This window comes from Mastigoproctus giganteus, chromosome 10 (assembly GCF_048544385.1).
Source record: "Mastigoproctus giganteus isolate SK-2022 chromosome 10, ASM4854438v1, whole genome shotgun sequence".
Taxonomy (NCBI): domain Eukaryota; kingdom Metazoa; phylum Arthropoda; class Arachnida; order Uropygi; family Thelyphonidae; genus Mastigoproctus; species Mastigoproctus giganteus.
The window spans coordinates 25,083,666-25,110,235 of record NC_143584.1 but is presented as its reverse complement, the minus strand read 5'-3'; the positions used below and the strand labels follow the sequence as shown (position 1 = coordinate 25,110,235).

General features: G+C 38.2%; 1 protein-coding gene across 1 annotated transcript in view; it reads left to right on the top strand.

The window, feature by feature from the left end:
• LOC150078878 (RAB11-binding protein RELCH homolog) overlaps window positions 1-26,570 on the top strand; it is a 450,480-nt gene that overhangs the window by 5,050 nt on the left and 418,860 nt on the right. The window contains exon 2 of the mRNA XM_090382879.1: window positions 16,169-16,258. Within this exon, the coding sequence (XP_090239005.1) occupies window positions 16,169-16,258 (90 nt within the window). The remainder of the gene's footprint in view (window positions 1-16,168; window positions 16,259-26,570) is intronic.

Here is a 26,570-nt window from a genome sequence, read left to right as displayed (position 1 = left end):
TTCTGTTTTGTGCAGTGGCCATCCACTTACTACCCACGAACACGTGAATTTCATGTCTATTTCCGTCGTTGTCCAGGTCTTCCAGCTCCTCTTGGGTACCATTCTGTTATTTTCTTATTCCATCTGTCATGTCTTTGAGCTAGGTGTCCTGCCCAAGACCATTTTAATTCTTTAGTTTTGATAAGAATGTCTTTTACTTGAGTTTGCTGCCTAATTCATGTGTTTCTCTTCTTATCTAACAGTCTGATTCCTAATATAATTTGTTCCATTTTTCACTGTGTAGTTCTCAGTTTCTCTTCCATTCTTTTGGTGAGTGCCCAAGTTTCACTTCTATAAGTCATGGTGGGAGTATACATTGGTTCATTATTTTATGTTTCAGACAAATTGGGATATTGCTCCTCAGTATGTGACTATATTTGCTGAATGCTATCCATCCAAAATTTATTCTTCACTTGACTTCCAGTCATTTCTCATTATTGCAGCTAATGACTTGTCCTAGATAAGTATATGAATCCACCTTTTCAATTACTGCTCCTTCAATGATTATATCCCTTTCTGTGGCATACTTGTTCATTATTACTTTTGTTTTGGACATATTCGTCTTTAGTCCGAAAGAGTAAAAGTAATTGCAATGGGACGATAATTGGATGGGAGGGATTTGTCACCCTTTTTTAGGAACTGGCTGGATATGAGAAAATTTCCAAACAGAAGGAAAACCACCTTTGGAATAAGAAAGTGAAAAAAGGCAGCAAAGAACAGGAATAAGTTCAGGAGCACAGGTTTTGAGAACAAGTGGAGAAATACCATCAGGACCACGAGCTTTCTGAGCATAAATATTCGTCAAAATCCTTCTGACATCCTTTTGACGGAAGACCACAGGAGGCATTGAATGGAGCATGTTGGGAATGGTGGGAGGTGTTTTACCAAGGTCATTAATACATGAGTTGGAAGAAACATGGGATGCTAGCAGGTCAGCTTTATCCTTTGCTGAAGTTACAACAGAACAATCTAGTTTTGACAGAGGTAGGAGCAGAAGTGGGCAAAAGTTGCAGCTAGTAGCTTTGGCAAGAGACAAGAATGCTCAGCTACCATTAGGGCAAGATGCAAGTTTTCTACTCTTAGCCTGTTCAAAATCTAGTGTAGACTAATTAATAACTGCTTTACAATTGTTGCGAGATTTGGTGTAGGCAGAAAATAAAACTGAAGAATTGGAAACAAGCCAATTACAATATGCAACATTCTTCTCTTGAATAGCCTTAGCACATTTATTGGAAAACCAATGTTTAGATAAAGGACGAGATTTTAAAGTGGAGTGTGGAATATAGGATTTCATTCCTACAAGAATAATTTCACTGACACGATCTGAGCAAAAGTTGACATCAGAAGTTTTGAAACAGTAATCCGACCAAGGAAAAGAACAAAAGAAATTTCTTAGGTCATCCCATTTTGCATTGTTGTAATGCCAAACAACACTAGGTTGGGATAGCTATGAGATAAAGGCTCCATTGGAGAAGAGACAATCACCAAGTCGTGATCTGAAGTGCCTAAAGGACCTCTCACTTTGACTGTGTACTTAGAAGGGTTGTTTGTGAGAAAAAGATCAAGCGTATTGGCTGTATGATTAGGATTGTCTGGTATTCTTGTAGGTAAATGAACAATCTGTGCAAGGTCATTAGTAATTGCAAAAGCCCCAGCATCTCGACCTGCTGGGTCGGTGTGACTAGAAAACGGAAGCCAGCTGGAGTTGTGAACATTAAAATCACCAAGGAAAATTACCTCACTGTGAGGAAAGTTGGACTGGAGAAAGTCAAGTTGCAAAGAGAGGAAGTCAAAGAGCTCCAAGTGATTAGTGGAGTTGGGAGAACGGTAGATACAACAGATGAATTTGAAAGAATGAGGTAGAGAGAGATTTTAAACCAGAGAAGATCGAAAAGAGGAGATTCCAAATTACCAAGTCTCTGACAGGGAATATCGGAAAGGACATTTCATAAGTACCACATCTGAGTCGAAAAGAATCATACAGTGAATAATTGGGGCAAGTGAGATGAGCAGTAGTTGAATCAACCGATAACTGAGATTCTGTCAGAAAAAGTACATGTGGTTTGGCAGACTGCAAGTAGAAATGGACATCATTGAGATTAGAATTGAGACCACGTATATTTGTGAAATGAACTAGGAAGTGTTTGGGAGGTTTAGATCTTTTCGCAGATAAGCTTATTCTATTAGTTTGAAAATTCATGGTATATTCAATAGTAAGAAAAGTGGGGGGACATGCTGTATGAAGTAATGAAATTTTTGGATATGGCCTACACACTGTAAGAGTATACCCAGATCCTTGATCCCCCCCCCACGCATACACACTACTTGGACTCCCTCCAATACTATCTGGCAGAGTAGAGGTAGCAAGATTATACACTAGCTGATCCGGAAGCCTCCTAAAGAGTTACCAATAGTTTTGGTCTGGTGTACTAACTAGCGGCTGGCCTGCAAACACCATTTTAGAGCTGTACCCTCGAAATGTAAGGAAGATTGGATCTCACCATGATGCCTATCATAGGCTCAAAAGTCATCAGTAATACTGCATGATGGAAGAGATGGGGAAGGGTTGACTGGAATTTAGTTCTGGAGATTAAACATGGGCTCCACCACTTCAAGCCTCCAGTAAGCAAAGTGGTGGTATCGCACCCGTTGATGAGAGTCATCTACCACCTAGTGTTGCCTGGTGAAACAGAGGGCAGCATTCCTCCATGTGGTGTGGGTGCCACACTTTGACTCCTGCTTACGTTGGTTCACCAATCTCGTTGCTCTTTTCTGCACCTGTTCCAGCAGATCTACATTCTTCCTGAATTAAGGCCTCTAGACTTGTATACAACAATATTCCAGATGCAGCCTAACCAAGATCTTGTACAAAGGGATAATCACCTCCTTATCCCTACTAGCAAAGTTTCTGTGTATCATTGACAAAACCCCATGAGCTGTCTTGACAGCATATCTGCACTGCTCACAGAATTTCATATCTGACTGCTTAGTTATCCCAAGGTCTTTTTAATTTTTCACTACACTGAGTGTAGTTCCATACATTTGATAAGTTTCTCTGAGTTTAATGCTACCCTTTTGCAGTACCTTACATTTGTCAATGTTGAACTTCAACTGCCACTTCTCAACAAATTGACCTAATTTTTCTAAATCTTGTTTCAGTAGCATACCGTCATTACTCTCGTTAAATACCCTTCCAACCTTTGTATCGTCCGAAAGCTTTGAAATTAAGCCCGATATACCTTCATCAATATCATTAATAAATAATGAAAACAGCAGTGGGCTCTGCACTGAATCCTGGGGAACTCCACTGATAACAATAGTCCACGAAGAACAGTGTCTACTGATAACCACTCTCTGACTTCTTTCACTTAACCATCCCTTAATCCATAGCAATAACTTTCCCTTAATGCCACATTGGGCCAGTTTTTATAGTAATCTTTTATGTGCAACATTATCAAAAGCCTTCCCGAAATCCAAGTATATGATATCAATTAATATCATTTATTGCTTGCTCGGTGGTGTGTGGGGAGCCCAGGTGCTGAATAAAAATTAAAAAACTACGAATCTTGATAAAAGTATTTCTTCTGGGGTTCTAACATACTCCCTACCTAAAAAAATTAATGTTGACTCCGATAATGTTACTTCAGCAAAAATGCAGGAAACAGAAGTTATGTTAGGTCCAATACCCCATTACCTGATAATGCACTCTTCAAGTGACATAGCAGAAACCTTTGGGGAAAATGTCACCCTTCTTTATCCAGAAGGATTGGCAGGTTCTCCTAAATCAATGAAATGATTTCGCTCAGGCAACATCCTTGTAGAGAACAGAAGTGACAAATATTCAGAATAGCTCCTCCAGGCAACATCTATAGGGGAATGGCAATCATAGTTTTTCCCCATAAGACACTGAATTCATCCTGTGGTGTCATCGCGGAATGGGTTCTCATAGAAGTGTCTGAAGAGGAAATATGTTCTGAATTAAAACCCCAAAGAGTGACAGCTGCAGAACGAATATTCATGTGTAGGGATGCGAAACTATTCCCACGAGAAACATCATCCAAATATTCAATTCATCAGCGTCTCCTAATGAAATCAAAGCTGGCTATATCAACTGTTGAGTGTATCCATATGTCCCAAATCCTCTAAGGTGCTGCAAGTGCTAGAAATATAGACACTCACACATGGTATGCAAGGGATCCATGAACTCGATGTGCTGCAGAGGACTACAAAACTATATCATGTTCAGCTATAAAACCCACCTGCATTAACTGCCGAGGAGAACACCTTGCTTACTTGCAACCATGCCAGAGGTGGAAGGAGGAAAAAAGAAATTCAAAGACTTAAGGCAGAGCTAAACATATCAGGAGGCAAGAAAAGTGGTGAAATCCATGAATACCAACAAACCTACTCAGAAGATAGCAGGGAGATGGTCCATTGGAACTTGACCGAAATGACTATCCCAACTGTCATTCACTCTCATTGCACGACCTGTTAAGGTAAAAAAAAACCACATGCTGAAGTGTGAATCAGCTGCCACTCCTATATCTGTACTTTCTAATGCTCTACTAGTAACAAAAGAAATCGATGGAGAAAAGAATAACCCTGAAGCACCTCCTAGTTCTCAATAAAAAATGGATGTTGAGGGAAAAGAGGTATTGGATGAAACACTCTTGGAACTCTTTGTGGAGGAAGAAGTAGACAAAGGACAGTGTCCATACTTCTTCAAAAGAGATAAATCCAAAACTGAAAGAAGTAAGCCCTCAGCACTTCTAAAGCCACCAGATGTACCCACCAAGCCAAATTAATGGTTAAATACCTACAGTGGAATTGCAGTGGATTCCAGCAAAATACGGCCCTCCTGCACATGCATGAGCCAGTTTTCTTTAGTTTGTAGGAAACATATTTCAAGGCAAATGAAAACCCTTCCTTACATAATACAGGTAGGTCCCGTTTTACGACATGGTTAGGTTCCAGCAAAACAGGGTCGTAAAATGAAAAGTCGTAAAACAAGATCAAATTATAATGTAATTGAATGAGATAGATTCCAAAATTCCCAAAATTTTTCCAAGTATGCACTAATATGTCTGTTCTTTAGCATTAGCATTAGTAGAGGCATATGATGCAAGAAAGCAAGCTTATTTAGCATCAGCCAAAAAAAAAAAAACAAAAAAAACCCTCTCCCATTTCACCCCTCCGTTCGTTCGAAATACCTGTCCAGTTGAGCTTTAAATTTGTTTAGGCTATCAACTTCAACAACAAGTGATGGAAGTCGGTTCCACCAACCAACCACCCGCTGGCCAAAGGCAAATTTCCGCACATCTACCCGACATCCGTCCTTCCTCAATTTGAATTTATGCCCTCTGAGGTGATTATTCTGAGAAAGATGAAGAATCCCATTGGCATTGAGCATGCTCAAACCATTCAAAGCCTTATACACCTCTATCAGATCACCTCGCCGGTGCCTAGTCTCCAGACTCTGTAATTTGCAAAACTTAAGCCTTTCTTTGTAAGAGCAACCCTTTGTTCCATTTACTAATCTTGTTGCCCTTCTCTGTACCCGTTCCAGCAGCTCTACATCCTTCTTGAAATGAGGCCTCCAGATCTGTATACAGTACTCAAGATGTGGCCTAACCATTGCCTTATACAAGGGAATAATCACCTCCTTATCCCTGCTAGAAAAATTCCTGTATATCATTGACAAGACACCATGAGCTACTCTTGCAGCTCGTCTGCACTGCTCAGAGAACTTCATATCTGCCTGCACAATTACCCCCAGGTCCTTTTCATTCTCCACCACTGTCAGTGTAGTACCGCAGAGTTGATACATTGCTCTGGGGTTACTGTTACCCATATGTAGTACTTTACATTTGTCAATGTTAAACTTCATTTGCCACCTCTCAGCCCATCTGTTCAACCTTTCCAGATCCTGTTGCAGCAGCATAGCGTCAGTAGTGTCCTTAACGACCCTGCCAACCTTTGTATCATCTGCAAACTTAGACATTAAACTTGATATCCCATCATCAATATCATTCATAAACACCGAAAACAACAATGGACCCAACACTGAACCTTGAGGAACTCCACTAATAACATTAGTCCATGTTGAGCAGTGTCCATTGATTACCACTCTCTGTCTTCTGCCACTCAACCATCCCCTTATCCATAGCAGCAATTTGCCTCCAATGCCACAGTGCTCCAATTTGTGCAGCAGTCTTCCATGTGCAACAGTATCAAAAGCCTTTCTAAGATCCAAATATATAATATCAAAGTTATTCCCTGCATCCAGTTCTTTTGTGACTACATCATAGTATCCAATCAAATTGGTCAGGCAAGACCTGCCCTTAACAAAACCATGCTGCATCTGAGCTATAACTGAATTCTTGTCTAGATGATCCTGCAGTGCTTCTTTAACCAGTGCCTCCATTAATTTACCTGGAACAGAAGTTAAACTAACAGGTCTATAATTACTTGTGTCAGCCTTTGATCCTCCTTTGTGAATTGGGGTTACATTTGCACATCTCCAGTCTATGGGTACCTCCCCTGAGTCCAAAGAAGCTCTCATAATTATGGCTAGGGGTTTGCATACTTCCTTTGCTGCCTCCTTTAATATAACTGGATAGATCCCATCCACCCCAGGTGCCTTTTTTATGTTTATCCTCAACAATCTCTCCTCCACTTTCCTCTCAGTTATTACAAAATCATCCAGCTCACTGCCAATGTTTACTTTACCTACATCATTCTCCTTCCTGAATAACTCCTCATGCATGAATGTAGATGCAAAATACTCGTTTAGATTGTTAGCCACCTGAGCAGGATCCTCAACTGTTGAACCATCAATATCCAGTGGACCAATCTGATTCATCCCTTTCCTTCTCGAGTTCAAGTATGTAAAGAACTCCTTTCTGTTTTTCTTTGCATCCTTTGCCAAGGATATTTCGTAGTCTGCCTTTGCCTGCCTAATCTCCTTTGTGACTTGGTTACAGACCAACTTATATCTATCATAGGCTTCCATGTCACCCATTAATTTGTATGTACCCCATGCATTTTTCTTCTCTGCCACATGTCTCATTAGTCCATCTGACAACCATTTAGGCCTAAACCTTGAACAATATTTCTTAGTTGGTATGTAAAGCCTGGTAGCCACCAAGATTAGTTCCTTGAATGCTTCCCATTTTGAGTTGCTGTTGGTAACATCATCAGTTGGTCCCACTGTATAGAATTTAAATACTGTCTCAGACCATCATAGTCGCCTTTACGAAAACAAAAACCCTTCCCTTTACCTCTGATGGTAGTTACCTCCTTGAGTAAATCCCACTTCAACACACTGTGATCACTGCCACCTAGTGGTTCATTTATCTGCAGGTTCTTAATGCATGAAGAATCACTACTGATAATCAGATCAAGAGTATTGCTCCCTCTTGTTGCCTCCCGAACATGCTGATGTAGAAAACAATCATCCAATAAATCCACAAAAGCCTTGCTAGTGTGCGAGTGACCAACCCACAAATTCCAGTCAATATCTGGGAAATTAAAATCCCCCATTATAAGACTCTCTGATTTACTGGCCCACTCTATTTCCCTGTACAATATATTATTATACTCATCAGAGTCATTAGGCCTATAGCACACTCCTACTCTCAATTTTGATTTCCCTATGCTTATGTCACACCAGACTGACTCGACACTGCCCTGTCCATCGATGTCAACTGGCTTCACTTCCTTTGACTTTATGTGTTTCTTAATTAATAGCATAACCCCTCCTCCCCTCCTGTCCTGTCTATCCTTTCTATATACATTGTATTCCCCAAATTCCAGTTCCGCATTACTTATATCTGTGTGACACCACGTCTCTGATATCCCAACAATATCTGCCTTTGATGTTTTGAGCAATACCTCAAATTCATCAAATTTATTTACCAAACTCCTAGCATTGGTGTACACGCAGGTATACATGCACCTGTTTCTATTCTTAGCTACCCTAACACAACCCATGTGTTTACTTGTAACGCAATGACTACCAGCAGTCTCTGAAATATCCTGCATCTTGTTTTTCAGACTTCTGCTCATTTGAATAGAAGCAGTGCAAGAATCACTTCCACCTCTGCCAGTGGCTACTGTTAATCTATTAGTCCTTGTATCCCCCCAACTAGCAGTTTTCCGACCCACCTAACACTGCCTCGACAGCATCAGCAAAAATTCTTGCACCCTTTCTATTTAAGTGTATCCCATCCCTGTAGAAGCAATCTCTCCTGTTAACAAGTACAGTCCAGGCTGAAAAAAATTCTACCCCTTGAGCCTTGCACAATCCCTCCAGGGCCGAATTGATCGACAAGGCTCTCATCATATACTCCCTCCTATCGTGTCTGGGCAGAATTGCAGACACTTTCAAGTTCAACCCTAATTCACGGCTTTTTTTCAACAGTGACCTGTACTTGCTAAGTAATTCCGCCGGTCTCCTACTCTTAATATCATTAGTGCCAACGTGTACAACTATATCACCTTTTGTGCCCTTAAAAGATGATATCCGCTCTACAACGTCATCAACCTTTGCCCCTGGCAAAGGTTGATGACATTTATAAATAATTAAATATTTTAAACATTTAATGCACATGTTTTATTTATACTTATATATAAAATAATTAATAAAATAAAATTTTACTTTGGTCCTGTGGAGTCATTACTTGAGTACGTATTTACTCAAGTGATGACTCCACTTCCCGTTTTGTCCACACTAAAAACTAAATCAGGGTGGTAGTTGCCTTAATCTATTTAGCGTTTAAATTCGGAAGGATACTTTTCCACCACTGCAACATCAGCACTAGCAGCCTCACCAGACACTTTCGCATTGTGAATTTTACAACAGTTTTTAAACTGATGAAACCACCCTTTTCTGGCCGTAAATGTTTCAGTGCTACCAGACTCCTCACATATTTCATCAAATAACGACTTTGCCTTGTCCAGAATTACCACCTGTGTAACAGGAATGTTATTTTGGTTCATATCATCAACCCACAGCACTAACAATTTCTCCATTTTTTCCATTGTCTCACTGTATGATAAGTTGTTCTGGAGGATGACACATTTGTTTGTTATCCCTGTGGTGTTTTATTTTATCAACATTGTTCGCTTTATTTTATTTTATCAACATTGTTCATAATTGTTGATACAGTAGAAGGTGCTAAACTCAATGCCTTACACACATCCGACTGATGCTCACCAGACTCCATGTGATCACATCCATTTTCTCCTTAATTGTTAGTGTTTTACACTCTTTTTGCACCCCCCTGGACAGAAACTGCCCTATGCTTAGAACTCATGGTTACACAACAGTTATTATTAATGAGAAATAACACTGTGTAACCCATTAACAATTGAGGGAAAATTCGCAATGAAACGAACATGGCACACTGAAAGTAAACAAAGAACCCCGGGAGCTCACATCTGGTGAGTATGGGCTTGGCACACCCAGGGTCCTGAGCTGGATATCATCATTCTTATCTTTCTTGGTGATTCCTTTCTACTTTTGACTCTCTCTCTCTCTCAGGGTAACTTGGGAGTTTTTTTTTTTTTTTTTTCCAGGTGCAGCATAAGCCTCAGGCTTCCTTGCACCATACGCTATTAATAATAACAACTCTTGGTGTAGCTATCATTCCACCCATAATGCACCACAAAAAACAAAAGAAACGCCTAGTGCGTGTTTGGACTTGCAGGTGTTGCTGCAACATGTTACTGAGTTGTGATTTTTTTATTTTCAATTTTTTCCAGGGAATATTTTGAAATAGTCGTTAATGTGAAAAGTTGTACAATGGACCATCGTAAAACGGGATCTACCTGTACTACTATCGTACATAAGGATAGACCTGGGGATGGACCTGCCCATGGAGTTGTCATCATCCTTGTGGGCAGCCAGTCCTCATTTCAACCAGTACTGCTTTCCACCAACTTAGAAGCAGTAACAGTTTGCCTTACGGTTGGGTTTTATTAACAGTCTGTTTGATTTACTTGCTACCTGGCGCTGACATTTCCCAGAGAGACCTTGATGATCTCATTGTGCAGTGCCACCCCCTATCCTACTTTTCGGGGATTTCAGTTTCATAACATCTTGTGTGTGTTATGACATTAATGGAAGGGGATGTGTTGTTGAGCATATGCTCACTGACAATAACCTCTCCCTTCTAAATGTAGGAACTAACACCTTCCATATGCCTACCCGTACATTTTCTCCCATTGATCTTTCTATCTGCTCCCCCTTCTCTCCTCTCTTCACTTAATTGCGAAGTGGTGAGCCCATATGGAAGTGATCACTTCCCTGTGATAACCACACTAATTATTGGAAGACTACGTCTTCCTTTTAGGTCATTATAGTGGAAGATTGGTCAGGCTGACTGGAATGCCTTTCAACATCTGGCAGAATTTGATATCACTGCAGTCAGTCAGGAGCTTATCAGTAATGCAGTGGTGTACCTCACAGAGAGTATTGTTCATGCGCTGCATCAGCCATACTGAAAACCTCTTCTCGACTTCCACCTTTTTCTAAACCATGCCGGAATGTGCATTAGCAAAAAAGGCTCAAAACAAAGTTGGGGGATATTCCGATGATATCCTACCATGACAAATCTAAGCCTTTAAATGTGCATGAGCCAAAACACACTACATCTGCTGTCGGAGTCAAAAGGAATCGTGAATCCTTTTCACATCATCAATTACCCAGTCCACTAGTATAAGGTGATCTGGAATAAAATCCAGAAAATGGATGGAAAATATACATCTCACCTTTCATCGATCCTAGAATATAATGGATGCACTATTACAGAGCCAACTGCAATAGTCAATGCTCTTGGAGAAACATTTTCTAACATCTCTGCTACAACAGAATTCCTGGTCCTGAAACAGAAAAGTGAAATACAGGCACTTAATTTCACATTAAAAGGCCTTTACCCCTATAGCAGGCTGTTCACCACAGAGGAGCTGAGAACAGCTCTAACCCTCTCTGAGGCAAGTGCTGTTGGACCAGATGCCATCCATTATGAAATGATTAACACCTTTCACCAAAATCTCTGGATCACCTGCTCCTTCTATATAACAGAATTTTTACTGAAGAGCAGTTTCTGGATGCCTCGTGCAAAGCAACCATTCTTGCCTTTGTAAAGCCAGGGAAGGATCCGTTCCTACTAATTATCGTCCTATTGCTCTCATTAGCTGTTTGTGCAAAATCTTGAAAAGAATGGTCAATATCTGAATTGTCTGGCATTTAGAATGAAACAACCTACTCTCCAGCTTGCATTGTGGCTTCTGAAGGAACCGGTCTACTCTGGACCATTTAATTAGACCGGAAACTTCCATCTGGCATGCATTCCTAAAATATGAACATTTAGTGTCTGTATTTTTTGATATGGAGAAAGTGTATGACACAACTTGGAGATTGCATCTCCCCATTTTTATTAAAAACTTTTTAACCAATTAGTCTTTCCAAGTTTGTGTGTTATATTTTTTGCTATCAAAATAAATTGTATCACAGAACAACTTCCAACTGTGAACAACACCCTCAGTGTTGATGACTTTAACATATTTTCTCAGTCATGAAACATGAGGGTTATTGCACGACAACTACAACAAGCCATTGATGACCTTAATTCCTGTGCACTTGCTAATGGATTCAGGTTCTCGCCGCAGATGACCATTTGTGTACATTTTTGTCATAAGCGTAATCTTTATCCTGAAACTGAATTGAGGCTCAAAGTGCTATTCCCTTAGTTCTAGACAAAAAATCCTTGGGTTGTTGTATCTGATAAAAAGTTGACATTTCTCAAACACATCCATTAATTCCATACAAAGTGCATAAAAGGCTGAATATTCTCCACACTCTTTCCTCTACATCTTGTGGTGCAGACAGATGTACCCTACTACAAATCTGCCATTATCATTTCAGTGTGTAAGCAGTTGTCTCTAAAATGCACTTTAAAGCTAAAATCCCTGCCAGACCATTATACAAGGGTGGTTCAATAAAGAATCGCCCTGACCTAGCTGCAGAGGTGCTAGCCTGTTGATTCTTGGCACAGGTTTTAGTCCTTCTCTACATAGCCACCATGCAGATTTACACATTTTTTCGATCGATGGATGAGGCTACAGATACCGTTTTTGTAGAAGTGGTGAAGTTAACCTTTGAACCATGACTCTATTGCAGAAATTAGTGTCTCGTTGTCAGGGAAGTGGGTCCCCCAAAGAAACGATTTGAGGGAAGGAAACAAAAAGCAATCCGATGGTGCAAAATCGGGTGAGTAGGCTGGATGGGGCAGTATTTCATATCCACAAGTAGCCGCTTGTGTTGTTGCAATTTCAGAAGTGTGAACTGGTGCATTGTCTTTTAAAACATTCTCAACTCTTTTGAATAGCATGCCATGCCTACATGTTTTGATTTTCTCCCATAATTTTGTGAGTAAGTTGGCATAATAGTCACCTGTAATTGTTCTATCTTTCAGCAGGTAATCAGTTATTATTACGCCTTTCTCATCCCAAAACACTGTCAGCAAGACCTTTCCTGCTGATGCTTGGACCTTTGTTGGGGGGGCCGGAACCAGGATGTCACCATTTCATGGACTGCTTTTTACTTTCAGGGTCGAAATGGTGTATCCAACTTTCATCCTGAGTGATTAGACGAGAGAAAAAGTCTTCCTCATTTTTTTTGGCATAGGGCTAACAACTCTTGTGATTTCTGTTGTCGATCAGCCTTCTGGAAACCAGTCAATAATCAGGGAATCCATCTTGCACTCAATTTCCATAAATGGAGTTGGTCATGTAGGACTGTTTCAACAGAGCCCACACCAATCTTCACCTCCTGGGACAGTTCACGCACAAATATTCGGCGATCTTCCATGATTAATGACTCCACTTTTCTGATCATGCTGTCATCAATGGCTGAATGGGGATGACCTGGAATGGGCTCAGATTCTACCGATGTCCACTCAACCTAAACCATCTATGCCAGTGCTTCACAATGCCATAGGATGGGACTTCATCCTTATATACAGCAGTCATTTCCACGTGGATTTCTTTAGGAGATTTCTCCTTCAAGAACAGATACCCGATTACAGCTCTGGCTTCAACTTTGTCCATGATGCCACTTCGTCACACATTCAGCTCTGTAAGAGAAAAACAAATTAAGACACAGGGCTGAAATTTTACACCTTTAGTACAGAGATATGTATGATGCTACACACAAATTTTTTTTTTTTTTTTTTATGAAAACCCCAAACACGAAAGGTATCAAAAACCTATAGTACTTAGTACCGTGCATGGATTGAAGGAGAAGTATGGGGGGGGGATGCCGGAAACTTTGCTCTAGAGACTAAACATGGGTTTCACCACTTCAAGCCTCCAATAAGCAAAGTGGTGGTATTTCACCGGTTGATGAAAGTCATCTACCACCAAAATATCATGACTGTGCGATATGTGGAAGTAGATGAGGGCAATTCTTTATTGAACCACCCTTGTATGTTGACATCCATTTTTGAGCCTCAGGAAAATTTGTACAACACCCATCAGACTGCGAATTGTCCTTTCAGTATTTGTGTTCAAGAGCTACTTGGAGAGCTTAACATCATGGCAGACAAGGTTTCCCAATCACCAAAGCAGTCCCTTCCACCTTGGCATGCTCATGTTCCAGAAGACTTTCCCCTTAAGAACTTGGTGAGGACTGGTACTTCATCTGTCTACCTGCAGTTATGTTCAGCACACCGAGCTGATCATTCTGACTTCTTGTCAGTTTACAACTGACGGTTCGAAGTCAGAATCATGTGTAGGATCTGCTGCTGTCTTTTCAGACACCACTTTATCAGACCAGATGATCCCTGAGCCTAGCATATACACTGCAAAGCTGTATGCAGTAGAGTTAGCCTTGGACCATATCAGAACTTGCCCAGGGGCGGACTTTGGCCTAGGCAGACTAGGCAACTGCCTAGGGCCCGTAAAATGGTTTTATTATACATTTTTTCATTATTTTCTTTTAAATAAATTTATAATGTTCTGCTTGTTTTGTGCCGATCACTCAAAGCATCTTTGCATGGCATGCTATCTGGTGAATCATCGGGTATACCGCTCCTGACGCGATATACACGATTCACCAGATAGCGCTCGTCGCACATTGATTAGGTAGATTTAGTTACTTAATCAATGCCTCTGTTGTACGTTGGTATGAACTATTTGATTTAAGTTGGCAAATTCAATAATAGAGATCAAATGTATTTTTATATTTAGTAATAGAAGACATTTTTTAACCCATTCAACTGTGCCCTCCATTACATTTTCTGAAAGGTGGCAACCCTAGGCGGGGCCCGAAATGAGAATCTTGCCTAAGGCCCGATTTTTCCTTAGTCCGCCTTGCCAATACCAATGGTTTATGATATATTCTGATTCCTTGAGGCTCTATTAACTTTGAGATACAGTTCTCGTGGTTCAGCAGAAGATACACTCTCTCTCTCTCTCTCTCAACATAAATTTGATATCCGCTTTTGCTGGATTCCTAGCCACATTGGCTTTAGCAGAAATGATTTGGTTGACACTGCAGCCAAATCAGCAATTTTCACAAATAATCATGGCCTGTCAGCCCACTATACAGACTACAGGCAAATTCACAACAGATTCACTCCCAATGGCAAAATTCGTGGCATAGACAGACAACAAATAAATTGTATCAGATAAAACCTGTAACTGGAACATAGTAGTCTAGTCTGTGCAGGAATTGTAGCAAGAAAGCTGTCCTTTCTTGGCTCCATATAGAATACAGTCTTCAACAGGAACGAGTGTGTAAGATGACTGTATTCTTGGCTCCATATAGAATACAGTCATCTTACACACTCATTCCTGTTGAAGGCCCTCTTATGTGTGATTCTTGTAACACCATTTTAACTATAAAACATATTTTAACTGATTGTGTCAACTTCACCTATGCTTGGAACATATGTTTTACTGCTTTTACCAATGTGACTGGGCCTTGCACTCAGTTAGATTTTAGTAGACAGTGACCATGTGTCAGATGTTTTTAAACTTTGACAAATATATATAATTTAGTGCATATATTTTTAGCCTGAATGTAGTACGATTTATTCTGTTTTACATTTGTACATTTTTATACATATTTTGATGCGGTAACCTTTCTGAAAGGTATCAATAATCATTTTTAACTATTTTATGGCGTGGTCATGGTGCACTACATTTGCTTTTTTGCCAAAAAACAGAAACAGCATTGTAATTCAAATTTATTCGTCCTCTTCTGAAATTAAAACCCATGTCTCTAGCTTTAACTATTGACATCTTTTTTCATCTTTCGACTAATGATTGTGTGATTGTTACATGCCAATGGTTCTTGAACTTTAACCCCAGTGATGTCATGTGATTCTCGAGTAATGACAAGGGCAAGAATATTCTCACCTCTAGTATTTTCTCTAACATGTACTATGGGGTAATTCTTGTGCCTTGTGTAATGGGATAATCAACTCCTTAACTCTGCTAGCAAAGTTTCCATATGTCATTTACAAAACCCTATGAGCTATCCTGGTAGCCTCTCTGCACTGCAGGCACCTCCGTAGCCAGGTGGGAAGGAGCAGCAGTGCGTAGCACACGCTTCTTGATTAGACCGGGGTTCGAGCCCGTCACCACCAAATATGGAGAATGCGGAAAGGTCATGGAATGACCACCGTATATCCCGGAGCAATATGGCCTTAGTTGCTAATGCTCCTAAAAACCAAATAACACACAAACACACTCTCTGCACTGCTCAAAGAACCTAATATATGACGGCACAATTACCCCAGGTGTTTTTCAATTTCTGCTATCCATATGTAGTACCTTATAGTAGTCAATGTTAAACTTCAATTGCCATTTGCACATTAATACCCATATTTTATTATAATATGTTTTAATGTATCATAATAAAGCATACAGAAAGTTAATTTGATAACCATCATTTTAGTTAATTTGTGAGTTTTTATATTTCTGCAAAATTTTCATTAGCTGTATTGTTTTTGCAAAGACTTATTAGGATGTTTAAAAGTAATGCAGTATGTAAACATTATCCCTTTTTTTTGTTGTTGTATAAACATGGTTTAACCCTGCTGTTATTCCGTTTTTCTAGCACGGACATCTAGTGTACAGACATTCGATTCTTTAGATTTTGCTAGGTATTCTGATGATGGAGAAAGACAAGTAGATGAAAGGGTTGCAGGTAAATATCTGAAGGTCTCATTACATTTATTTCTGATGTCCTTAGAGCATATTGGTGGGAAAATTTTGAACTCCCCACATTTCAGGCCATGTGACCATCATATTGCTTTTTTTATATCTGTGTGTATTGCAATTACAATATCATTTAGAAAATGAGTGGGTTTGGTCTTTTATTTGATCTATTATTTATTTCACATTTGTTAACTGTGTTTAAATAACTCATTTCCACTAAAGTTTAATCAAGAATAAATGAGTGAGTGACATACTTTAATTATAATAAAATACAAAAAAGCAGTTTATCACAAAAAAAAAAAAAGAAAATTTAGAAAAATATATTACTTTTTAATGTCCATTTTAAATATTAGAGCTAATATAATGAATGGCAAATTATCACACATTAGTATGTTTACCCATTTCTTTACTGCAGTTGTAGACTCCTTTTCACAATAGAAAGCAGTATTTCATAATTGATTGGCTAGATTAAAAAAAAGAAGAATAAAACCAGTATAAGTACATTAGTAAACTGATTCCTAGCCATTATAACTACCTGTTCACAGATACAAAATTTGACCCTAGTGCTGAAAAATAAGAACCTTACAATAGGTAGGATTTTACTTTTCATTGGGGGATTAAATTTTTGATGATGCTTGTGAAAAGTAGATTAACAAATGGTGAGGTTAAGCACCTATAGAGAAAAGATAGGTTAGGTACTCAGCTTGCAAGATATCTTTGTGTAAAATATGCTTATTACATATTGACCAGTATTAATTTTATATCAGATGTACACTGAGTAACAGTCTAGAGCTGGGCTTCTCAAATGGTGGCCCACAGCAGGTTGTTTGAAGTGGCTTGCAAATTAGCTTCTGAAGACTATTCAACTTACAGAAAATATCAATACAAGTTAATTAATAAATGTGAATTCATTTTTGAATTTTGAATTTGTTGCCAAGCTGAGAACAGCTAAGTTGTTGTAATTAATAATTATTACCACTAGAGCATAGCATCTCTGTCATGATGAAAGTCACTTCCCAAGAGCTGATATATACATAGTTGCAGTATAGCCATTTTATAATTCAATGCAAATGTTTGAAATCCAACCAATTTTCAACACTAGAGTAGCTCCTTAAAAAAATGGAAATTTGTTTTAGAATTTTGCAGAGTTTGTTTATTTGCCGAGTTAGGTGGGTCGGAAAACTGCTAGCTTGGGGGATATATGGACTAATAGATTAATAGTAGCCGCTGGCAGAGGTAAAAGTGATTCTTGCACTACTTCTATTGAAATGCAATTGAGCAGCAGCCTGGAAAGCAAGGTAATGGGAATTTCCAGGTCTGCTGAGAGTCATAGTGGAACAAGTAAATACCTGTATACTTGCATGTACACCAATGCTAGGAGTATAGTTAATAAATTCGGTGAGTTTGAAGTACTAGTCAAGACATCAAAGGCAGATATTGTTGGGATATCAGAGACATGGTGTCACACAGACATAAGCAGTGCAGAACTGGAATTTGGGGAGTACAATGTCTACAGAAAGGATAGACAGGATGGAACGGAGGAGGGGGTTATGCTGTTAGTTAAGAAACACATAAAATCTAAGGAAGTGCATCCAATTGATGTGGGTGGACAATGCAATGTTGAGTCTGTATGGCGTGACATAAGCACTGGGAAAGGAAAAATGAGAGTAGGTGTGTGTTATAGGCCTAATGAATCTGATGAGTATAATGAGCAATTGTGCAGAGACAGAGTGGGCGAGTAAATTAGTGTGTTTTATAATGGGGGATTTTAATTTCCCGGATATTGACTGGAATCTGTGGGTTGGTCACTCACACGCTAGCAAGGCTTTTGTGGATTTATTGGATGATTGTTTTCTACAGCAGCATGTTTGGGAGGCAACTAGAGGGAGTAATACTCTTGATCTGATTATCAGTAGTGATTCTTCATGCATCAAGAATCTGCAGATAAAGGAACCACTAGGTGGCAGTGATCACAGTGTGCTGAAGTGGAATTTACTCAAAGAGGTAACTACTATCAAGGGTAAAGGGAAGGGTTTTTGCTTTTGTAAAGGTGACTACGGTGGTCTGAGACAGTATTTAAATTCTATACGGTGAGACAACTGATGATGTTACAACAGCAAATTCAAAATTGGAAGCATTCAAAGAATTAATCTTGGAAGCATTCAAAGAATTAATCTTGGAAGCTACTAAGCTTTTCACACCAACAAAGATATATTGTTCAAGATTTCGGCCTAAATGGGTATCAGATGAACTAATTAGACATGTGAGAGAAAAAATATGCATGGGATACATATAAATTAGCATGTGACACAGAAGCCTATGATAGATATAAGCTGGTCTGTAACCAGCTTATATCTATCTTGCTTATATATCTATCTATCTTATATCTCGTAATCTGCCTTCACCTGTTAGGCAGGCAAAGGCAGATTACGAGAAATCTTTGGCAAAAGATGCAAAGAAAAACAGCAGAGGGTTCTTTACTTATGTAAACTCTAGAAGGAAGGCGATAAATCAGATTGGTCCACTTGATATCGATGGTTCAGCTGTTGATGATCCTTCTCAGCTAGCTAACAAACTAAATGAATATTTTGCATCGACATTCACACGTGAGGAGTTATTCAGGGAGGGGAAAACCAGAGGTGTATTCAACTCTGGCAGTAAGCTAGATAATCTTGTAGCTGAGAGTAAAGTGGAGGAGAAATTGTTGAAGATAAACACAACAAAGGCACCTGGGGTGGATGGAATCATTAAAGTTATATTAAAGGAGGTGGCAAAGGAAGTAAGCAAACGCTTAGCCATAATTATGAGAGCTTCCCTGGACTCAGGCGAGGTACCCATGCACTGGAGATGTGCAAATGTGACTCCAATCCACAAAGGAGGATCAAAGGGAGATGCAGGTAATTACAGACCTGTTAGTTTAACTTCTGTTCCAGGGAAATTAATGGAGGCATTGGGTTAAAGAAGCATTGCAGGATCATCTAGACAAGACTTCAATTATAGCTCAGACACAGCATGGATTTGTTAAGGGGAAGTCTTGTCTGACTAATTTGATTGGATACTATGATGTGGTCACAAAGCAACTGGATGCAGGGAATAACTTTGATATCATATATTTGAATCTTAGAAAAGCCTTTGATACTGTTGCACATGGAAGACTGCTGCACAAATTGGAGCAGTGTTGCATTGGAGGCAAATTGCTCCTATGGTTAAAGGGATGGTTGAGTGGGAGAAGACAGTGAATGGTAATCAACGGACACTACTCTTCGTGGACTAATGATAGTAGTGGTGTCCCTCAGGGTTCAGTGTTGGGTCCATTGTTGTTTTCTGCATTTATAAATGATATTGATGATGGTGTATCAGTCTTAATGTCCAAGTTTGCAGACGATATTAAGGTTGGCAGGGTTGTTAATGACACTAATGACAGTACATTGCTGCAACAGGATCTAGAAAAGTTGAGTAGATGGGCTGAGAGGTGGCAAATGAAGTTTAACATTGACAAATGTAAAGTACTACATATGGGAAGCAATAATCCCAGAGTAACATATCAACTCTGTTGTACCACAGACAGTGGTAGAGAATGAAAAGGACCTGGGGGTAATTGTGCAGGCAGATATGAAGTTTTCTGAGCAGTGCAGATGGTCTGCAAGAGTAGCTCATGGTGTCTTGTCAATGATATACAGGAATTTTTCTAGCAGGGATAAGGAGGTGATTATCCCTTTGTATAAGGCAGTGGTCAGGCCACACCTTGAGTACTGTATACAGGTCTAGAGGCCTCATTTTAAGAAGGATATAGAGCTGTTAGAACGAGTACAGAGAAGGGCATCAAGATTAGTGAATAGAACAAAGGGTTGCTCTTACGAAGAAAGGCTTAAGTTTTGCAAATTACAGTGTCTGGAGACTAGGCACCTGCGGGGTGATCTGATTGAAGTGTATAAAGCCTTGAATGGTTTGAGCTTGCTCAATGCAGATGAGATTCTTCCTCTTGCTCAGAATAATCGCCTGATAGAGCATAAATTCAAATTTAGGAAAGACGATTTTAGGATAGATGTGCAGTGCAGAAGTTTGCCTTTAGCCAGCGGTTGTTTGATTTGTGGAAGAAACTTCCATCTGTCGTTGTAGAAGTTGAAAGCTTAATAGATTCAAGGCAGTACTTGACAAACATTTGGAGTGCGTGGATGGGGGAATTAAGGGTTTTTTTTTTTTTTGGCTGATTCTATATAAGCTTGCTTTCTTGCATCATGTACCTTTGCTAATGCTATATTCCTGAATTTGTGTCATTTAAATGTTAGGCTTTTAAAACTAATTGCTCATAGAAATGAAACAAAATGAATTACACCCATTTTTTTTACCATTATCAGATGCTGTTCTAGCAAGCCATGAATGACTTTGCACAAACTATATTATAATTGTTTTATTTACCCATTTTATGCGAAATGACAAATTTAATTACATACCTCTTTTATTTATTTATTATTATTTTTAATTGTTTTTATTCAATTTTAGCTGAAAATATCTTTCTCTAAACGAAGGAAAGTTGACGGTTTTAAACAGAATGGACAAATAACTGTTGCTTCGTACTACTTGATAATAATTTACCCATGTGTTTAATCTGTAACGAAGTCCTGTCAGTTGTTAAAGTATGTAATTTGAAAAGACATTATGAGACCAAGCATAACGATTTTCGTGTAAAATTTCCACCACACTCAGAATCCAGAGAAAGTAAGCTAGATAGCCTAAAAGTGTCATACATGCCAACATAATATTGTGTGGACCTTCTTCATCGTAGGAAAATGTACGGAAGCTTCTTTGAAAGTATCGTGGATTCTAGTTAAGAAAATGCTACCCTTCACTCACAGTGAGGTGGTGAAACAATGCACATTAGAAAGTCAAGGTATTAGAGGGGAAGAAACAGTTAAAAGTTTCAAAAGATTCCTTTATCAAATGATATGGCTACATATTGCTGTCATGAACTCACAAACGGTGAAGCTGATCAATTACTTGCTGAACTGTCTGCATGCAAATACTTTTCTTTAGCCATTGCACAGATACAGCTCAGCTTGCAGTTTTTGTGAGTTCTTGAATGGTTAATGTATTTATCGAAGATTTGTTGGGACTAATAGCTCTACATGGATGGACAACAGGAGAAGTAATCTGTAATGAAGTTTTAAAATTATTTTCTTCCAAAGAATTTTGAACTGAAGATGTGTTTCCATTACAACAGATGGGGCTCCAGCCATGATAGGTGAATGAAGCGGGCTTGTTAGCAGGCTTAAAGAAACAAAACACAATCTTATTTCCTATCACTGTATTATACATACTGCAACACTTTGTTCAAAACCGAGTGGGGACTTTTTTTTTTTTACTGAAATGACCAAATTATTTAATTTTCTAATAATGATCAAAATCAGCACTGTCACAGAGGCAGCTAAAACAGTTTTTAAAAGATGCTGATGCTGAGTTTCCAGACCTGGTTGCTTACAAAAGCATGAAGTGGTTAAGCAAGGGAAGAATGCCGAAAAGGATATGGGATTTAAGAAGTAAAATTTTGAGTTTTTTGCAGCAGATTGAAGACAGTGATATTTAGTAAAAACTAAATACAGGCAGTTCTCGCTTTTATGAGTTCCCGAGTTTACGAGTTTTTTTTTTTTAAAGTATCAACAAAATCGAAAATATAAACATTAATTGCAAAAAAATGAATGCCAAACATTCATAAATACTGCCTTTCGAACCACACTCGTAGCTATGCAATACAGTGTACTCTGCTTTACGATATTAATCCGTTACCATCATATTGCGAAAATATCGTAATGTGAACCCAGTAACACATTGTTTTTTTGGTAATTCATTCCACGACCTCAGAAGGTCAAATTTTTGCTATATAACTCCCTAAAAGGTCGTTTTTATAGTCTAAATTGTATTAGTTACCAATTCAAATCATTAAATGCACTACACTTTCATCTTTATCATATGTTATAAGAACCAATTTTGAACGGCTTTGATATATTTCTAAAGCACAATTCTGGAAGTCACGACCATAAAACGATAAAAACAATTTTCACTTTCTGGTTTATTGGGCTTTTCTGTTACTGCAAGCAATTATAAACAGGTAATAAACTCGGTGTTATTGCATTTGTGAAAATACCGATAGCTGAAATTGTGTGGGTTTTTACATTATTATGGTGAAATGTGTTTGCCCTTTACTGAAATCTTCAATCATATAAAAAACATAAATAAATTTTCAGAATCTTCTCTTCATTCCTTTTTTTTTTTTTTTTTTTAAAAGCTTCATAAACTTGTTACCCTGCACAAATTGTGTTAATTGCAATTTGTGCGCTCCATTAAAAATGCTTATGCATGCTATTGAAATTTATAAAGAAAAGAGAAGATTATCTTGGAAATAAATGCCTCTTGAAGCATTTCTGAAGACGACTCCTTTTGCAACAAACCAACGAGTGCCAAGCCAATAATGAGTGATCAACGAGCATGCATTTAGTTGACAATGATGATGAAGAATAAACATTCTTTAACATTTGTAAGTCATAAATAATTTCATTATTATTATTATAATTTGCTTGATATTACAGGCTATGTTTTCATTTCTTTGGATAAATCAATCATTGTATAAACAAAAACTAATTTCATTGTTGATAATGTAACCCCTATTTTTAACATTGTCTATGGGAAATAAATTCCCGCTTTATGCGTAATATCCATTAGTGGTGGCCCACTTTTTTGTAATGTGACCACCTACATCCTCATTCCTTGAAAGCATTCAAATGAACTGTATATTTAATTTAGAAGAGCCGTGTTCAAAATTGGTTATTGGATTTATTCATAATTTGGGAAATTAAGCTTCTTTAAAATAAAGGATTACCTAGAATTTATTCTTTGGTACTTCTTCAAACTCAGGATATCATGATTTTTATTTTACAAAAATCTAATTTAACTTTGAGAAGTCTGTCTATCTACATATCATTATAATAGCCATCTAAATAACTATTGTCCAGTTATTAGTTTGATAAACTACAAGACCTCTCAGGATATGTGCCCTCATATCAATGATAACAGAAATAAAACTTAAGTAGCCTTCATTTGTTATCTAGGGTGAGGTTTGACATTGTCTTGGTTAAGCTTTGAAGAAACTTATTTTTTTTATAAAAAAGTTGCTGAATTAATCTGGCAGTAGTATGGCCAACTTTTATAACACAAGTAGTATGTTGTCGCCTGATAGGACGAACTTTAACCTTAAGTTTTGAGAAAGGTATTTAGTAATTTGAATTGTGCTTATATTAACCGCAAACTCTTAAACAACCTAGAAACCTTCCATCTGCTCAACAATCGCCAGTATGGATTCTGTCAGTGTCGATCCACTGGTGATATTCTGGCTTATGTTACCCATTTATGGACAAATTCAAATGAAAAGTTCAGTAAAACACAAGCAGTTGCTCTTGACATCTCAAAGGCTTTCGATCATGTTTGGCATAAAGATCTTCTAAACAAGCTTCCATCTTGCGGTTTGCCAACTGTTTTTTGTAATTGGTTATCCAGTTTTCTCTCTGATCGCTCACCGAGGGTGATGGTAGATGGCTCTCTGTCTTCTAACTTCTCCACTAATGCTGGTGTCCCCCAAGGTTCAGTTCTTCCCCCCACTCTTTTTCTCTTGTATATTAATGACCTTCTTCCATTGACTGAAATCCTATCCACAGTTTTGCCGATGATAGCACATTGCACTCCACTTTCCATTTTGAGAAACCTTGCCCTGCTCAATTAGCTTCTACTTCTCGAATATCCACTACCAATTCCTTAAATGCAGATCTCCAGATAATTCTCCAGTGGGGCAAAGACAGCTTAGTTGATTTCAGTCCTAAAACTCAGTCTTGTCTTATATCTCACAAAAAGGATTCTTCTGCTCCTATGCTTATCTTTGGTGACACTCCTGTTTCTAGGCAAAATGATATATCTCTTTTGGGGATTACCCTGACTTCTAATCTCTCTTGGCACAAGCACATTACAAATATTGCTTCCTCTACATCTAAAAAACTTGGTTTTCTCTTTCGCTCTCGGCGTTACTTTTCTTCCAAACAGCTTTTCACTCTGTACAAATTGCAAATCCACCCTACCATGGAATACTGTTTCCACATCTGGGGGCAGTTTCCTCAAAACCTCTCTTATGCTTCTAGATTACATTCAGAAGAAGGCAGTTAGGTTAATTAATGACTCCTCTCTAACAGAATCTCTACACTCGCTGTCTCTTAGACATGCTGTTTCTGCTGCATGCCTTTTCTACAGATACTTTCATGGGCACTGTTCTTCTGAATTGGCTTCTATAATTTCCACTCTCTCTTTCAAAACAGTTCGAACACGTGCCACCAATATCCATTTTACTGTCCAACTTCAAATTTGCAGAACCAACTTTTCATCTTCCTCATTTATTCATTCAACTGCTGATTTCTGGAACAACCTTCTTTCCTTCATACGTATTTCCTGAAAATTACAGTCTACAGAAGTTCAAGTCTAATGTCAACAAATATCTTCTTTCGTCTTCTCAGCCTCCAACCCAAGCATGGTACTAAGTACTATAGGGGCACCTACGTAGCCAGGTGGGCAGCAGTGCGTAGCACACACTTCTCAATTAGACCGGGGTTCGAGCCCGTGACCACCAAATACGGAGGATGTGGAAAGATCAGGGAATGACCACCGCATATCCCTGGAGCAATATGGCCTTAGTTGCTAAGGCCATATTAAGGCTCCTAAAAACCAAATAACAACAACAAGTACTATAGGTTCTAATACCTCTCGTGTTTGGGGGTTTCATAAAAAAAAATATATATATATATATTACACTAATGCTTGATTTTTTTATGAGTAGGTTGAAATATTTATTAAATTTATTATTTATTTATTTTTTTAATAATAATACTGTGTTTTTTGGTTACTAGAAATGCTCATTAGTTTTAATGAAACAAAAAGTTTATTAATTATGATTAAATTTTAAAAATTTTTTTACAGTACTATTAATTACAGCCAAATTGAAAATTTGGCTGTAATTAATGTTTATTGCATGAAACTTTGACATTATTCTAACACTAAAAATTAATCGAGAAACACCTTGAAATTAATATTTTTCAATGAAAAAGAAATAATAATAAATTATTTATTCCCATATTGAACTAAATTGTAAACTTGAAATAATTAGATAAAATGATTCATCTTTATTGTTTTCAAGGTTCCAGTAAAATTTGTTGGCTACACATGAGCAGTTTCCCCACGGATCTATGGGATAAAACTCCAGATACACCGTAGTTTACCCATAAATTTAACTACATATGTAGCCTTTACACTACATATGTAATTAAATTTATGGGTAAACTATGGTGTATCTACACTGATATTATATAGTTACCGTATTTCCCCATGTATAAGACACACCTTAATTTTGGGGCCCGAAATTTGAAAAAAAATGTATTACATAAAGTTATTGAACTCAAGTTTTATTCATCATAAAATTCATACAACTCCTCATCACTGTCAAAACTCCCACCATTAGCTTGTCCTCATATGTCTCTGATGACGAATCACTGTCTTCATATACAGTAAACCCCCGCTATTCGCGGTATCTGTTTTCGCGTATTCGCGATAGCTGATTCAATATAAAATGAAACCTAAAAAAATGTGAATTTTAAAGCGCCGTGAATATTATCCGCCATAAAAAAACATGGGCGTGGCTAAAATTATCTTTCCCGGTCAGAACAGTGCTCAGTGGGTGGGGGGAGAGGGGTGACAAAATCGAAGCGTGGATGTTTTTCGCTAATCCTTGTTCAGTATGTGTTATGCGCTTGTAATGGAAGTTTTCGTCGTTTGCTTATAAATTGAATAAATTTATCAATTTATAAATTGATATGCTTACAAAAGTGATAAATCTACCGTTTTGCAGTGTAAAACAGACTTTTTCGAGTGTGTTAACGGACGAAAGTGACTTTATTGTGGACAAGTTCTTTCTAACTCGTACAAAAATATGGCTACGAATAACAAGAGAAATGTGAAAATATCAAAGAAGGGGATGACATTTGCAAATAAAATATTAGACAAAATTTCTAATGGTGAAAGTGTCTCCTCAGTGGCAAAACATTATAAAATCAATGAGTCAACGGTACGATCAATCAAAAAATCGGAAGAAAAAATCCGCCGTAGTGTCTGTGAAAACGCGTTAATTGCTTCAAAAATTTGCTCTGTAACTCATGATGTTAAACTAGAAAAAATGGAAAAGGCTTTAAATCTGTGGATAGAAGACCGAACTAAAA